Below are 16,559 nucleotides of genomic sequence, written 5' to 3' on the forward strand. Positions count from 1 at the left end.
CGATGACTTTTCGTCAGTTAGTATGAACTGTGACCTCTCTGACAGGAAATCACAAATCCAGTCACATAAATGAGACGATATTCCATATTTCACTACTAGCCACTTGTGTGGTACACTGTCAAAAGCCTTACAGAAATCCAGAAATACGGAATCTATCTGAAATCCCTTGTCAATAGCACCCAACACTTCATGTGAATAAAGAGCTAGTTGTGTTTCAGAGGAAAGTTATTTTCTAAACACATGTTGACTGTGTATCAATAGACAGTTTTCTTCGAGGTAATTCATAATGTTCGAACACAATATATGTTCCAAAATCCTGCTGCATATTGATGTTAACGATATGGGCTTGTAATTTAGTGGATTACTCCTACTACCTTTCTTGAATAATGGGGTGACCTGTGCAACTTTCCAGTCTTTGGGTACGGATCTTTCGTTGAGCGAACGGTTGTATATGATTGTTAATTATGGAGCTAATGCATCAGCATACTCCGAAAGGAATCTAATTGGTATGTAGCCAGGACCAGAAGACTTGCTTTTATTAATCATTTAAGTTGCTTCACTACTCCAAGGATATTTACTTCTACGTTACTCATGTTGGCAGCTTTTCTCGATTCGAATTCTGGAATACTTACTGCGTCTTGGATAACATTCGGGAGGATAGCCAAAGGTGTTGGCAAGAGCTCTTGAACTCCAGCAATAGGTTCTTATGTGCAAGTAAAGTATGGGAAGCCATCAGGAGGATCTCAAAGCGGAAATCACGACCACCAATAGCGGCTATATGAGAATAGGTATGCCTCCTAACACCACCAAGAGACATTCCTCAATGGTTCGATTGCATAAGACCATTATGCCTGATTCTAGACATGATCCAACTTTCTTTTGTTTTTGGGGGACAGAGAAGAAGGCTGATTATTGAGGAAAAAGACCTTGTTGCACAAAGCGCCTAGCATCCCGCACACGTTGGTCTATCGATTACTCATATGATTTTGAACGCATCCCTGTTGGTTTTTGATCAAAATCTAAGTTGATTTGTGAGTGAATCGTAAGTTGATTTCTGAATGCGTCCATAGTACGGGGTAGCATTCATCTCACGCTGAGGAGAGCCCTACGTCATAGTGATGCACCGCTACGTCATCGTGATGTAAATACACCTAAATCGACTTCATGGGTACGTGTATCGATCTTTGCAGTTGTACCACAGAGGTTGCACGGTAACGTGAAAGCTAAATGTGATATGTTCAGCCCAATTGAATTACTTATGAAGCTGGAATCCCAACAGTTTTGGATGTTATTGTGTGTTTCTTGAACATAATGAATGTCTGAACGAAGGAACCATAACGAAAGAAAAAAAGAATCGCTTGCATTCATTTTTTTTAAATCCGATGAATCGCCCAGAAATCATGTGGAAGAAATGCGAAATAATTAATAATTAAGATGTAATCCAAAGAATTTTGGATGTTATTGGGTATTTCATGAATATAACGAAAGTCAAAAAAAGCTTGTAGTCATTTTTGAAAAATCCCATGAATCGTGCATGATTGTGTCGACAGAAATGTGAAATAATTAATTATTAAGTTCTGATCCCAAGAATGTGGGATGTTATTGTGTGTTACATGAATATAGCGAATATCTGAACGAAGGAACCATAACCACAACGAAAGTCAAATAAAGCATGTAGTCATTCAAAAAAATCCAATTAATTCTGCATAAATCATGTGGACAGACACGTGAAATGGGAGAAAATAAAGTGTTTCGTATTTTTATATAAGCCAATGGATTGTACATAACTCTTCTGGGCAGAAACGTTAAACTGAAAAATTAATGTGGTTCCAAAGATAATTCAGAATGTTGCTGGAGTTTTAATTTTGCCTTCTTTCTTCATACGCTGTATACTGTGAAAAAACAATGATATTTCGTCTATAATTGTTACTCTCATTTTAATATGCAAGCAGTATCAACTACAAAAAAAAAGTAAGTCTCCTAGTAGTTGCCAAATGATGTTGGAACACTGGCTGTCACAATGGTTGAGCTACTTGACAAAATAGCCACAACAGCCCACAGTTTTAGCTGCACTAAGCGATGTTTCATATGCGACGGTGGAATACTGTGTTTGTTTATTCTCTCAATAGACATGGTATTAATTTTGGGGGTGTTTGGCATGATTACTATAGCTATTTACATATTGCCTAAGAGTCATACAAAAAGTAGCTGACAATGGCAAAAGCACTCACTGCTTTCAGTTGCGTAAAATTCTGGTAAATGTGACTTGTATGTCATTGTTTTTTCACAGTATACAACATATGAAGAAAAATAATGAAATGTGTTATAACAGGTCAGTACATTATAATCATCAGCAATAACTTATTTCTGAAGAGCAAAAGTGCCTGTGCTGATCTACAGTATGAAGGCAAAATTAAAATTTCAGCAACATTCGGAATTATCTTTGGAACCACATTAATTTCTCATTTTAACATTTCTGTCCAGAAGAATTATGTACAATCCATTGGCTTTTATAAAAATATGAAACACTTTAATTTCTCTCTTTTTCACGTTTCTATACACATGATTTATGCACAATTAATCGGATTAAAAAAATGACTAGAGGCTATTTTTGACTTTTGTTATTGTTTTGGTTCCTTCGTTCAGACATTCATTACATTAAGAAACACACAATAACATCGAAAACTGTTGAGATTACAGCTTAATAAGTAATTCAACTGGGATGAGCATACCACACAACTGCTGTCACTTCGTTTGTGCACGTGTATTTACATTTAGCTTTCAAGTTACCGTGCAACCTCTGTGGTACAACTGCAAAAGATCGACATACGTACTCAGGAAGTCGATTTAGGTTTATTTACGCCATCATGATGTAGCGTTACGTCACTATGACATAGAGCTCTCCTCACCTAGCGTGAGATGAATGCTACCCCATAGCACGTGGTGTCTGTCAGGGGAATCCCCGTCACATCTAGAAATAAAGAAAAAAGGGGACGGGGCTATACGAGCTGAGCGAATAAAGCCGAACGGGTGAATGCCAATCGCTGTTTATGTGGTAAACTGGGTTTGCAACTGATCAGCGTTGTTATAATTACTAGCGAATTAGATTGATTCAGACTACCAGAGTGGAAATAAATGACTAACAGGAATAACAGGCAACAAAGATTATGCATTTTCTTCTCCGTGTATCCAAGAAAATGAAATGTTGACAGTAAATTTTTGCCAAACCGTGCTACACTACTAAGGGCCAGTTACACAGTCCCCGGCTAGCAGTCGCTAAAGTTCTATTCTGAGAGTCGCGCGGAAAATGCGTTGTACGAACGCGTAATAACATCTTACCGGACAATAAATGGTGAATAAATAAACCGGTGATTGTGGCAGGGTTAGTGAAGTTAAACAGAGAATAAGTTTTGACACTGGCAGGAATAGTGATGACAAGATTGTTTGCTAGAACGAGGAAGGAGAAGAAAAGGGGACTCTCACAAATTACGGAAGAATATGATGATTCCAAATTTATGTAAAAATTTTGTACTACTACTTTTTGAGCTCATGGTTCAGATGCTAGAGAGTATGAATCAATATGTGAAACTATTTCCTAACACAAAACTTTTTGCATGTAGTAGGCCTAATAGGCATTTGATATTGGTACTTCGTGAATTATACTCTGTCGTGTTATAAAAATGACCGTTTATGCCAAAAGATTCTCGTTTATTTGGTGTGCGTAACAATTGCTGCAATATTAGCAAGGGCTGTTTCGTTTTATTTAACAAACAGTGACAAAATACACGTAATCAGATCGAGAAACCACTCCAGTCTTGGGTATTATTTGTATTAACAGATTTTCTAGTATTAGCAACGAAATTTCATTTTTTCATGTAGCAAAACGTTGATGAACTTTGATGAAGTAACAGATTCTTTCCCAGAAAGGAAAGTATGCCGTATAAAGCTGTGGCAAGATTAGAGAGGAAAAAAAAGCTAGGACTTAAGGATTGAAGCAATGTATACTGTCTTGCTTGTCTCTCGTCTTTACTCGTTTTATGTATCCTATATTTAATTTTATGTCACACAAAACAGTTATTAGCTAATAGGCAGTAAAGACTGCAAATTTTCTGAAGAGCTCTTGTTCTGCCGGTTACAAATAATCCCATCCAGTATTAATTGCGAGATTTTTTTAAAAGAAGGGCAGGATGTCAAACCGGTCGACTGGGAGCAGGAGAGGCACCACAGGACATTTTAATTTCCACTGGCCAGAATATAGTTTGATGGCACCCATTACCAAATATTACATATTTGAATTCCACAGAGTGTAATACAGAGATGTGCGATGGAAGAATGCTCTGTGAAGAGGCGTGGCCGTGCACTTCGGCACACTTAAGACCAAATAACATGTCTATGTTCCCTTGAACATATATGTTTTATGTATCGGAAAGATGTGCGCTAAAAAATGAAGATATCTTTGAAAAATTGATTTTTTAAGTTTTTGGCGTCCTACCTCAAACGCTCAAGGGAGGGCCGCTATCTAATATTGACCCGGTTTGGAAATACCGTAGATCACAGAGTCATCTGAGTTGTTGTGGGGACATGGTATTTTCTACGTGACCCGTGTTTACGTTAAGTGATTTTGCTGTTTTCTCTTCGTTTATTGCACTCACGTCAAATGAAAACAAAACGGATTTCTGTGGCCAGGAGCTATCAAGTGAATTAAAATACATTCACATAATTACGGAAGGCTAAAATATGTTATTAGTTTCAGATTTTATTTTATTTCTACCTTTCTGAGAGTAAAGCATTAATAGCCTTGCAGAACAATGAAGTCATTTTTGTCGGTTTGTTAAAGAAATTTGACGTTTATTAATCTTCTCTGCTGAGGCAGTCAATTTATTTGAAACGAAGTGCTTAATTGAGCACTATTGGCTAGTTTCAACTGTTCGCTGCATTTCAAGTTCACGTTTTCATCTTCTAGCACGTATGGCGTTATGCCATAATCAAGAACCAAACATGAGATAATACAGAACTGGCACTCCAAGAAAATTTGCATCTGATTCTGGACATACGAATGTGCACTTTAAGCCGAATTATGCATTTTAGTATGGTTCACAAAATTCCCATGTTCTTGGAGTATCCTCTAATGTCTTGTTCTTTTGTGACATAATGGAAGATCTTTTAATGTTTTACACGTACGAACGCACTGGCTTCCTGCGTCACCGTAGCTGTGCAAGCGCGGCGGCGCCTGTTATCTGGCGCTCTCTGGCAACTGCTGAAACAAATCTATTTCTAACAGGTTGCGGGAAAACATTCTGAATGGTTGTTTGATAAGTGTTACTTTCAAAGTAAATTTCCTTTTTCTCAAGATGAAATCTGTACGCGAATGTCCGATGAATTTCTTAAATCACTGAGCATTTGACTCTCATTCAAAAATCAGATCTTCGAGGACGATCATTTAGAATATTTTTGCGCCCAGATCAGACATTTATGTTGTCGTTAAAAAATTTACTGGCACGTTTGTGTGATGTGTCTTAAAGTGTAACACGCGCAAAAAAGATCAACTTAATGTGTGGCAGCTTAGTTTCTCTTGCAGCCTATTTATCTTAGAGACCAATATTATACGTAAAAGCTTTTCTTTTCTTGTAGCAACATTATTAATTAAAACCATTATCTTTTTCTTTTTGTGTGTTCGTGCTTCTTAACAGTGATGTTGCTGTTGGCTGACTACATCACGTGTCTTGTGCTCTGAATATCCGCTGTCATCGGCTGGTGAGATCACTTGACATGAGCTATGACTGGCTTACAAAAGCGCATCACAATCTCGATTTCAATCCTTCGGAAAGTAACATGTGGTGTGTGGTGGAATTCGAATTTATACTTTTTAATACGAAAATATGCATTGTACATGTTGCCACACATCAGACATCTTTCCAAAACGTGTTTTTCCCCCTAAGTTTCGTTTTCTAAAGTGCCGGGAAATTCTAACTGGTGTACAAAACCACAACCATTGAAAGGATTGATAAGTTGTACAATTCCGATGAAAAGTATACTGTTACTTAACACAGAAAAAATGTATTTTCATCTGGGAGAAAGTGTATTTTTAAATGGGGAAAGCTGACAAAAATTCGCGAATTTTTTTTCCTCGGCCACGTATACACCCTGGCTAGGTTTATGGATTAGCAAGTCCTTCATAGCCCAAGATGCTACATGTTTTTCAGCATGAGGGTATTAGGCTGTCAGCAGGGGTTATCACATGAGGCCAGTTACTAGCCTGTGCACAGACGCTGGTGAGCCTCTGCTGTCTATTTGATGTCATCTCCTCATGGTACACCAAGCATAAAGGGCTTTGCCATTCGATAATCATGAGCATCCATCTCTGTTGCACAGCCACCAATGGAACAACTGTTCCATAACCAATCATGGGCAAAGAGGTTATTTGGAATCCATGCAAGGGAGGGTCTTGAGTCACTACATGTAGGGGAGGGAGGGGGGGGGGCATTAATGTCCAAAGCAATTGATGGAGTAGGGGATCCTCCTGGCTACTAGAGAGTCCCACCTTACTTTTCGAATTGGCTGCTTATGAGAATAATTGTACAGCAGGCTATATTTTTAAAAGTAAATTCAACCAGATTTTACACCACCACCCAGATTGTATTGCTGTCTACATGGATGGGATTAAGCAAAGGGATTTTATCTGCTGCTCTGTTATGTTCCCCAAACATTGTCCTCAGGAAAGGGCTCCCAGAGCAGTTTTCTGTTTATTACATAGAATTGTTAGCTATCCTGAGGGCACTGGAATAGATGGGAGGCCATGCAAGAAATTCCTCATCTGCTTAGAGTCTCACAGTGCTCTTCTCACTATAGGTCAGATGTACCCAGAACATCAGTGGTGCAAGAAGTACAGGATGCTTATCTTCTCTTGCAAAGACAGGACAAAGAAATAATTTTCTGCTAGGTTCCAGGGCACACACGGATTCAGGACAGTGAACTTGCTGATGCTGCTTGCTCCCTTCCACTTCGTGGTTGGTGTTCACTCCTTATGCAGGCTGTTACCTCATTTGTGACCAATATCATCAGGTACTGTTGGCATGCCCAGTGGCTGGAAATGAGGAATAATAAGCTACATTCCATAAAACCTTCAGTGGGGTTGTGGTTTACCTCCTCGTGACCATTATGAGCTGAAGAAGTGGCCCTTACGCGACTTAGAGTGGGACATTGCCCATTAACGCATGGCTTTCTCTTGCATCAATAGGAGCCCCTGGTGTGTCACAGTTGTGGGACAAAGTTGTCAGTATGACGAATAGTAAATGAGTGTATTTTATATGACAGCCTGAGAGGTGGTCTGTGTCTCCCACATGACCTGTCATCCATTTTAACTGATAATGAGGTGAGTCTGGTTTGCGTTTGAAGATTTTGTGTGACGTCAGGAATTCTTCCCAAAATACTAAGTGTGAAATTTTAATTTGTCACAGAGTGGCTCATTCACTCATTATATCTAAGTGATCACCCAGCCAAAGCCACCTGCGCTTTTTTTAACAATGTCTGTACTGGTATTTTATCCTTGATTTTATCTAGTTATTCTGCAGCATTTTGTCTGACATTTTTTGAGGTCTTTGTTTTGCTCACCTTATCAGGTTGTCTATTCAGTTCTTGTTGGTCAATGCAACTTGACTTTCTGATTTATTATTATTTTTTGTACCTTGCTTTTTAGCACTCTCACCCACATATCATCATCATCATCATCATCATCATCATCTTAAAAATAGAACACAGTATGTTGTCCTGGACAGTGAATGTTCATTGGAAGTAAGGTCATTGTAAAGTTATTCCAGGGAAGTGTAACAGGACCATTCTTGTTCTCTGTATATGTGAATGATTTGATGAATAAGTTGAGTAGTAATCTGCAATTGTTTGTTGATGACACTTAAGTGTACAGGAAAGGGTAATTATTAGGTTACTGTAGGAAGATACAGGATGACATAGAATTTCTATTTGGAGTGATGAATGACAGCTTACCATAAATGTAGAAGAATGTAAGCTGATACAGGCAGTAAGAAGTAGTGCCATTAGTGAAAAACTTTTAAGGAAACCTCAGCTATCTAGTACATACTATGTCCCATAATACTGCCATCGTTGAAGGAGACTTTAATCATCCAACAGTTGATTGAGTTAATTGCAGTTTTATAAATGTTGGACATAACAAGACATCCTGCAAAATAATATTAAACATTTTCTCTGAAAACTATCTAAAACAGATAGTTAGGAAACTTACTCATGATGCAAATAGATTTAATGGTAACCCTAGTGTGTACATCCATGTTGGAACTGGTGTCAGTGACTATTAGGTGATAAAGCAACAGTGATTACCAAATTAGAAAAGGAACCTAAAACAAATAGCTAGATTTACATGTTGAGTAAAACAAATGAAGACGTGTAGCTCCGTACCTGAAGGTGGAAAATGTAATGTTTAACTCTGAGCTGGAAGATGACAGAGTGGGCTGTACCAGCTCGCATAACTGCTAGCAGCAGCCAGGTGCCCACAGGCACTGGTGGCTAGGTATGGCCAAACAGCTGATGCATGAGTAGTCAGACAGTTGGGCTGTAGCATATGTGATCATACTACAATGACTGCCGACCTGTGGGCAACAGTGGCCAAATGACCAGGACATGTGCAGGAGAGCCATTTGGCAGGTAGCGTACCCAACATGCGTATGCTCACAAGTAAGGTGAAGGGTACCTGGCAGTGCCAACACCCTATTGGGTAGCATTGGAACAATCCAATGTAGGGGAACTGTGACTCAATTTTAGAATACTAATCGACCAAGCACTGGAAAAATCTGTACCTATCCTGCATTCATAAATCTGATGTATACATTACATGCTGTATTCTTCCGTGTTTGCTGGAACCTCATTGGATTTTGTTTCACATGGAATGGAAGCCAAGCTGTCTCAGGCACAGTCAAGTACAGTAATAAAGATACGTTTTGTATATTTGTTACCCGCAAATAAGCTCAATGATGATCGCGGGCCAGAGCTTTGAAAGTGTGAGTGAAACATTCGGCTTCACTGTTCAGTTGAGAAGAGAATGATGCCATCTGGATATGTTTAATTGAATTTGATTGGCAAAATTGCTGAAAGCCTGATGAAGAAAATTGCAGATGGTTCTCCAAAACAATTGTTAGTGACAGACCTTCTACCCAAAGACAGAAGCAAATGGTTCAATAATTCTAGCACTAGTAGTTGAATGCACTGCAACGACAAAAGAATATTTGCTGTATGCATCAATGATAATGAGCCATCTTGTGTTCCAGAGAGAATAAGCAAAATCAATAAGAGTTTGTCATCGAGGCCCATCAGGTCAGGTCGAAGCCCATTTAAAAAATTCTTGGCCTGGTGCTGCCAGGTTATCTATACATGGGCAGCATTTGGCTGTCATATCTTCAGTCTGTTTATCAAGCCCAAGCCATGAACAATGCTGGTGAGCTAGCTGCTTAGTTCTAATGAATCCTTAATGTCCTCTGTGTGATAGTTTCAACACATGTTGTTGCAAAGGTGTGGGGATGAGCACTCATGTTTGTTCATTAGGAGAATGCAGTAAAATTACACCATTCTGAAGAAAAAGGCCGCTGTGCATGGTATTTGCAAACAAGATTTATTTCAGTTTACGAGGCCAATCCATCTGAATGTAGTATTTGAGTAGTCGTGGCGGATCGTGTTCAGTAGTTCATTTGATCCTCTGAGGTTTAGTGGGAAACATTTGCAGTGCTCGTGAATCAGAGTGATAAATTTGGAGATGAGGAACTTCTGATGTGTCTAAACATGGATCATTTTCTATAGGTAAGAGACAGTGTATCTGCATTTGCATGCTGTGCAGGAGGGCCATTGAGAATTTCATACTTACAATTGGAAAGACATAGACTGATGTTTCAGCTTCTGTACTATATGATCAGGTACATCTTTTGCCAGATGAAATAAAGCAACCCTTGGCTTATGATCAGTCACATGTATAAAAAAAATTCTACTACCCAAACATTGATGAAATTTTGTGAGACCATAAGTTATGACTGAAGCTTTGTTTTCTAACTCATTGTAGTTGACCTGATCCTTGTTCAATATCTTTGATGCAAATGCTATGGGGCATTTTGTGTTACCAAACTTGTGATATAGAACTGCCCCTATTCCATGTGATGATGCATCAACTCCAAGCACTACACTCCAAGCACTACTGGTTTTTGCTGATCAAAATGCATAAAACATGGGTGACAAAGCAAATGTATTTCACTTTCTGAAAATATTGTTAACTTTCATATTCCATTCAAGAGCAGCAGTTTTATGCTGAAGGCAATGCAAGGTAGCTGATATTTGCACTCCACTGAGACTGAAGTTAATGTAAGTATGTCAGTTTGCCAGGAACAGGTTGGATTTTTCATACATTTATGGGAGAAGACAGTCTCTATATGGCCTTTAAATCTTAACTGAGGGACAAGTGAAATGGAGGTCAGTGATATATCCCAAATATTAAATTTCAGTGTTGAAAAATGAACATTTCTGTAAATTTCACTTGAGTCCTGCATTGGATAAAACTTAGAAAAGAAACTACAAATTCTTAAGATGCTGTTCTGGTGTTTGGCTGGATACACGATGGAACTTCTGACATCATTTTTTTAAAAGAAAGCCTTGAAATAATAAAGGACCAAAGATACTTCCAAATGGAAGCTGCCATTATCAAAACAAGCTGTTGTGCATTTTTATGACCATAAAACTTTTGTTTTCCCATCCAGGGGAAGATGAAGATAAGCATTGGCTAAACCAATTTTTGGAAAGAATTGTCCACATGCTAGGTGATCCACAAGTTCATCAGTACATGGAACAAGAAAGAAGTCAATCACTGTTTGAGTGTTAATTATAGCTTTAAAGTTAGCACGAAGTCTGATCTTCCCATTTACTTTTCTCATGATCATAAGGGGAGATGCCAATAAACATGTAGAAATGGGTTTAAAAACTCCAGTTTTTTTCTAATCTGTTGAGTTCAAAAGGAACTTCATCATGAATGGCATGGTATACTGGATGAGTGCAGCAAAACTGAGATTTTGCATTGTTCTTTGAGCGTAATGTACACATAAAAATTCTTCATGTGTCCTAGTGTGCTGCCAAATAAATGCCCATGTCTGTCTTTCACACAACTGGTGACTACTGGTGTGGGAAAATTGTATATCAGTAGCAGGAATATTGCCTGAATAGTTAAAAAAATCAGCATTCATGCCAAAGATATTGTGACTAGGCTGTGATTGAACTATTGTGAAAGGTGCTGATGTAGCTGTATTTTTGTATTTTGCTTGTAAAGTATGCATTCCGAAAACAGAGATACTTTTGCTACTTAGGCCATGAGCTGAAGGCGTTTTGTTTTTGTATATGAATATCTCCCAATTCCTCTTAAATATTTTCATTAATTAGTGTGACTGAAGCATCAGTACGTAACTAAAGTGGTTCATATTGATTACAAACCTGCAGAGAGGTAAATTGTTTGCAATTTGCTCTCTGAATATGATTGCCTGTTCAGACTTTCAGGGAACTGTCTTTGTCTGAACTGCTATTGATAAAGCCTTGAGCTGTACATCTAATAGAGGAGAGCTGGTTTGAATGAGACAAGTTTTGCTTTTGTCCATGTTACCTAACTGGATTGCCAGGGGGACTGCGTACAGACTAAAAACGAGAGCTCATATTTATTTCAATTTTCTCAAATCAATATTTGCATGAAACATAATTTACATTGTGTTTGTTTCACATGCACACATACTGGGAGCCCTGCACTGTCGTTAAACTATTGCCTGTCGTGGCAGTTATCCCACGCAATTCGTACCAGGGTCACTGCGAACTATCTGCAGTCACTTTTGTAACAATAGGTACATTACAGTCAACTTCAGCTGAGTCTTGCACTTCCTGAGCTCTGATTACTTTAAGCATGTCATTAAGACTTTAGAATGTCAGTCCACGTTCTATTATCAGCAGGGTTTTGAATAATGGCATGAAACACATCTTGAAATGGGGCTCCACAAAAGCAGATAAAATTTACAGTTTCTATTTGTACCCTTGAGTTCAGCTATTCATTCCTTATAAGACTGATTATTATGACATGTATGAAGACATTTTAAATGAGTCCAGCTACATGAATCTGAGCTCTGAAGAAGTTGTCCATTTTCAAGCAATGTTTTTGTAGGGTTGGGTTTTAGACACTTAACTGAGGAGAGGCTTCCTGAAAAATGTAAAAATATACACTCCTACCTATGAAAACAAGGAAGAGCATCATGATTCACCTGATATGTTGTATACTGCTAAATATTGCTTGAGTTGCAGGTAGTACTCTGTCCATTTCTCATGTTTTACATCAAAAGAGTGGAAGGGAGGATATGGCACTTGGTTGTTGGCATTCTGTGCTGATGTTGTTTGCTGGTTTCATTGTGCATCCATCAATCTGGCAAAGGGTTAGTGAAGGGTAAGTGCAGTGAGTAACTGCTCTCCATAAGTTGCCATACCATATAGAAATTAAAGATGCTGTGAAATATATACCACACAAAATGCTGTGAAATATATACCACACAAAAATTATTAAAAGTTTTAAGAATTTCTAACAACTGCCACACTTATGCAGAAGACTCATTTCCAGTGGATACATGATGTGTCAGTAGTTTAAGGGGCCAATTAATACAGTCAGACATCTACAAAAAGATAATGCTTTAATGAGTTTATTTACAATTTGTACAGTTAATAATTGCGATACACACAACTTTGTGTAGCTGTAGGTCTTCTGTGCTGCTCAGTTATCTGCAATGTGTGTGGAGTTCATAATACAGAAAGAAATAGTCTTGGATGCTGATATGATGTGGTAAGTCACTGATACTTAGAAATGCTTAATAGCGTTGTGATACGTTCGTGCAAGTCTGAAAGTTCAATGAATCTGGGGTGAAGCTGTGAGTGTGGCTGCTTAAAAAGATGCACCAGTCAATCAGAGTTGCATGTTAATTCAGCATTCTCTGGCAGTGTGTACACATGACACCCCTCCCCCTCACCTCCATCCCTCCCTCTCCCTCCCCCCACTCCCCCCAGTCCTCATCCTCCCACCCCAACCCTCACCCCCCACTACCCCCCCACCCCCCACCTGCCACCCCCACCACATCCGAGTTGGTAAGCAATGGAAGAGCGAGCTGACTGGCAGCACACAGGTGGGAGATTTAAAGGTGCCATCTCCCATGTAACTGTGAGTGGGTAGCCAGATGCAGTCGACAAAGATGCCATCAATGCCCCATGACCAAGTTCTGTGTCCTGTGCATTACACCTTTCTTTTCACAGCAGGAGCCTCTTTGTCAGAAACCTTATTTGCAACCTCTCTGATATGTTGTACTTCAACAGTGACTTAATACTGTCACCAAAACTAATTTTTGTACTGCAGTACATTGTGACAATTGTATTCTGTTGACTGCAGATACCGTATTTACTCGAATCTAAGCCGCACTCAAATCTAAGCCGCACCTGAAAAATGAGACTCGAAATAAAGGAAAAAAAAAATTCCCAGATCTAATCCGCACCTGAAATTTGAGACTCGAAATTCAAGGGGAGAGAAAAGTTTTAGGCCGCACCTCCAAATCGAAACAAAGTTGGTCCATTGTAATATGAGACACAATTTAGGTCGAATGAATGACGATACAGCTACAGTAGTTTGGTTCGAGTTGAAAGCTTAGCAGTTAAGCTGTACCACGTAGCCATTGCTATGCGTCAGGCGCTCCGTCCGTATTTATACGGATACCCTTCCTTTTTCACGTGCTTCGTCTGGTTTGAATCGATTGCTTATTTTGCTTTGATCTGATAAGTGCCGTTTTCTATGTTATAGGTGTTTACATCAGTCACTCGAAGCTGAAAATGCATTACTATACTGTGTCATGCATTGTTTGTCGCATTCTGATAGTGCGTGTTTACGGCCTGCCGCTGCTCGCGGCGTGGCTTGCTTTTGTGCGTGCTACCGCCGCTTACAAAAAAAAGGAGAGAGAGAGGAATCATCTCACCAGCGAAACAATGGCAAGAGACTGCTATTTGTTGTTACTTACACTGCTGCTTTCTTTGATAATGATGAACAAGAACCAAATAATAGACTGCGTATGATAGAACATGTTCTGAACGAGAGTTTGGCGAAAATTTTTCTCCGTTTGAAAATCTTTGCGGCTGCTTCTTTAGTACATCAAATTCTGCACAGAAATTAGTCATCTTAGATTTAAAAATCTAGTCAGTTGCCGTGCTTCATTTCTGATTGTATCACTATTAGGCATAAGAGTAATACGAATATAAACATGACACGATACGTATATTCTTGCGCGTTTGCTGTTGTCTCACTCTAGTTTCGTATTTATTTGGCAGACAGGATTTAAATGCGATAGAAGCAAACACCAAAGAATACATGGCAAAATGTTTATATTCGTATTATTCTTATGGTGAAGAGAATACTGCATGAAATTCACATTTCATCAGGTTCCTATTAGCAACCATCTCTTCTCACAGGTAGGAAAAAATTCAGAACGTAGAGTTGGCCATATTGACAAAAATCCCAGTATTACCAGTCAGATTTTCGTAGTACATTGAAATTCGAAGATGAACAATACGGAATTTGTATTTACTTCGTTGGATTATGTATGAAAAAGCAGTGGTCGAAACTCGGGCGGAGAAAAAAAGCTCGTCTTCCAATTTTTTTTAAAAATTTTATTTACTGACGCAGAGGTTTTGGCGCCAGTATTTGTCTTTGTGCCTACAAAGGATGCCTGTGTAGCGCTACATATATTTGACGGCAGAAGTTAGTTGTGGCGGCACCTATCAACATTTTTCAGAACTTCCGCTTGCTTTGCACTCGATTCTAAGCCGCAGGCATTTTTTTGGATTACAAAAACCGGAAAAAAAGTGCGGCTTAGATTCGAGTAAATACGGTATTGTTGAGGTCTTTCTGGAGTATGCCAATATTATATTGTGGTTAACTCTATATTTTCAGTTCACTGTTGAGAAATGAAGAATTAATAATTTGTTCTATTTTGTTTCTGTTTATTTCCAGGCCAGTGACAGTTCATGCAGTAGCACCACTGTGGCAACTCCTCAAAAAAGCAGTGCAAAACAGCTCCACAGAAAGCTCGGTATGAATGTAGCTGATCAGTATTCTTGTTTACTGTGCATACTGTCACACTGGACCCAAATATTGGGCGGGGTCAGGGATTTTCTCTGCCTCGTGATGACTGGGTGTTGTGTGATGTCCTTAGGTTAGTTAGGTTTAAGTGGTTCTAAGTTCTAGGGGACTGATGACCATAGGTGTTAAGTCCCATAGTGCTCAGAGCCATTTGAACCAAATATTGGGTGTTACAGCCATTACTGAAAAACAAGAAAGCACAAGTAAATTAATATAGTGGACCTTTGCTCATTTTAATTTTTGACTGTACATATTATTACATTATGCCATCACTTATAAAACTAAATTGTATAAGAAAAATATTGCTGAAATTTTATTAATGCTGACTCTGCACCTTTGACATTTCTGGCATGTGAAAGTACCAGTGCCAGCATTACCTTAAAGATGAAATGTCCCATTAAATGGACACCCATGTTTTGGCAGTGACTGATGAATTAATGTCAAGCACCTTGCTCATCTTGCTCTTGACTGCCATACCAATACTAGTCAAGTCACACACAGAATAATTTTGTTTACAATGTGAAATTAGATATCCATGTCTAAAATGACAGCCATTTATAATTTAGTTTCACTTAAGATTATTTTCAGAAGTTATGTGTTATTTGCCTGTGCTAGAGATTTAGGACTAGATTGTCTTCTTGATTGGCTGGAGATTTTGTAAATGTTTCTCAGCAGTCTTTGAAACAGCACTTGAACATTTGTTCGGCAGTCATCAAGCAGTAGTAAATTGAGCTGGGATAAAATAAATAAAAGTTAAAAATGCAGTTTCTGTACTGGGTATATACCACGTGACTTATGCAAAATGCATTATACTTTTGTTGACAGTGAGTCGTGAACACCACAAAAGGTGCACAGTCAAAGGGTTTTATCTGTCTGATGATTCTGTTTGGGATTGAACAGGACACAGATAATTGTCCAAAAGCCATATTCAGTAAAGTTTACTTTCTTACATTATTGGAATCAGGATATTACGACTCATTTTCAGATGTGCACTGTTCACAGACTGAATCTGATAAGCTGGCAGTATGTTACGCCTTTGATGTGTCTGTAATAGGTAAACAGTACATGCAATGGCTTCCAGTGCTGTTTACCACTGATGTGTGCATCTATGGACTAACATATTGACAGAACACCAACTCAAGCCGGTGGAAGGTGTGCCTTTGAAAATGGATGGTAATCTTCTCAAACCAGTAAATGAGGGACATTCAGCAAGTAATGCAATACATTTTTTTGTCAACCAAGTTTGGTTGAAAAAAATGTGGAGTTTGTTGTGGGACTCGTGGAATATTCACGTTTCAGCTTCTATAGTTTCCTGGGGATGCTGTATGTAGCTTTGAAAATGGCATCAGGAATATAG

General features: G+C 38.7%; 1 protein-coding gene across 1 annotated transcript in view; it reads left to right on the forward strand.

The window, feature by feature from the left end:
• Nucleotides 1-16,559, forward strand: part of LOC126191354 (protein FAM219A) — a 107,118-nt gene that overhangs the window by 48,489 nt on the left and 42,070 nt on the right. The window contains exon 2 of the mRNA XM_049932194.1: nucleotides 15,074-15,152. Within this exon, the coding sequence (XP_049788151.1) occupies nucleotides 15,074-15,152 (79 nt within the window). The remainder of the gene's footprint in view (nucleotides 1-15,073; nucleotides 15,153-16,559) is intronic.

This window comes from Schistocerca cancellata, chromosome 6 (genome assembly GCF_023864275.1).
Source record: "Schistocerca cancellata isolate TAMUIC-IGC-003103 chromosome 6, iqSchCanc2.1, whole genome shotgun sequence".
NCBI classification, from domain to species: domain Eukaryota; kingdom Metazoa; phylum Arthropoda; class Insecta; order Orthoptera; family Acrididae; genus Schistocerca; species Schistocerca cancellata.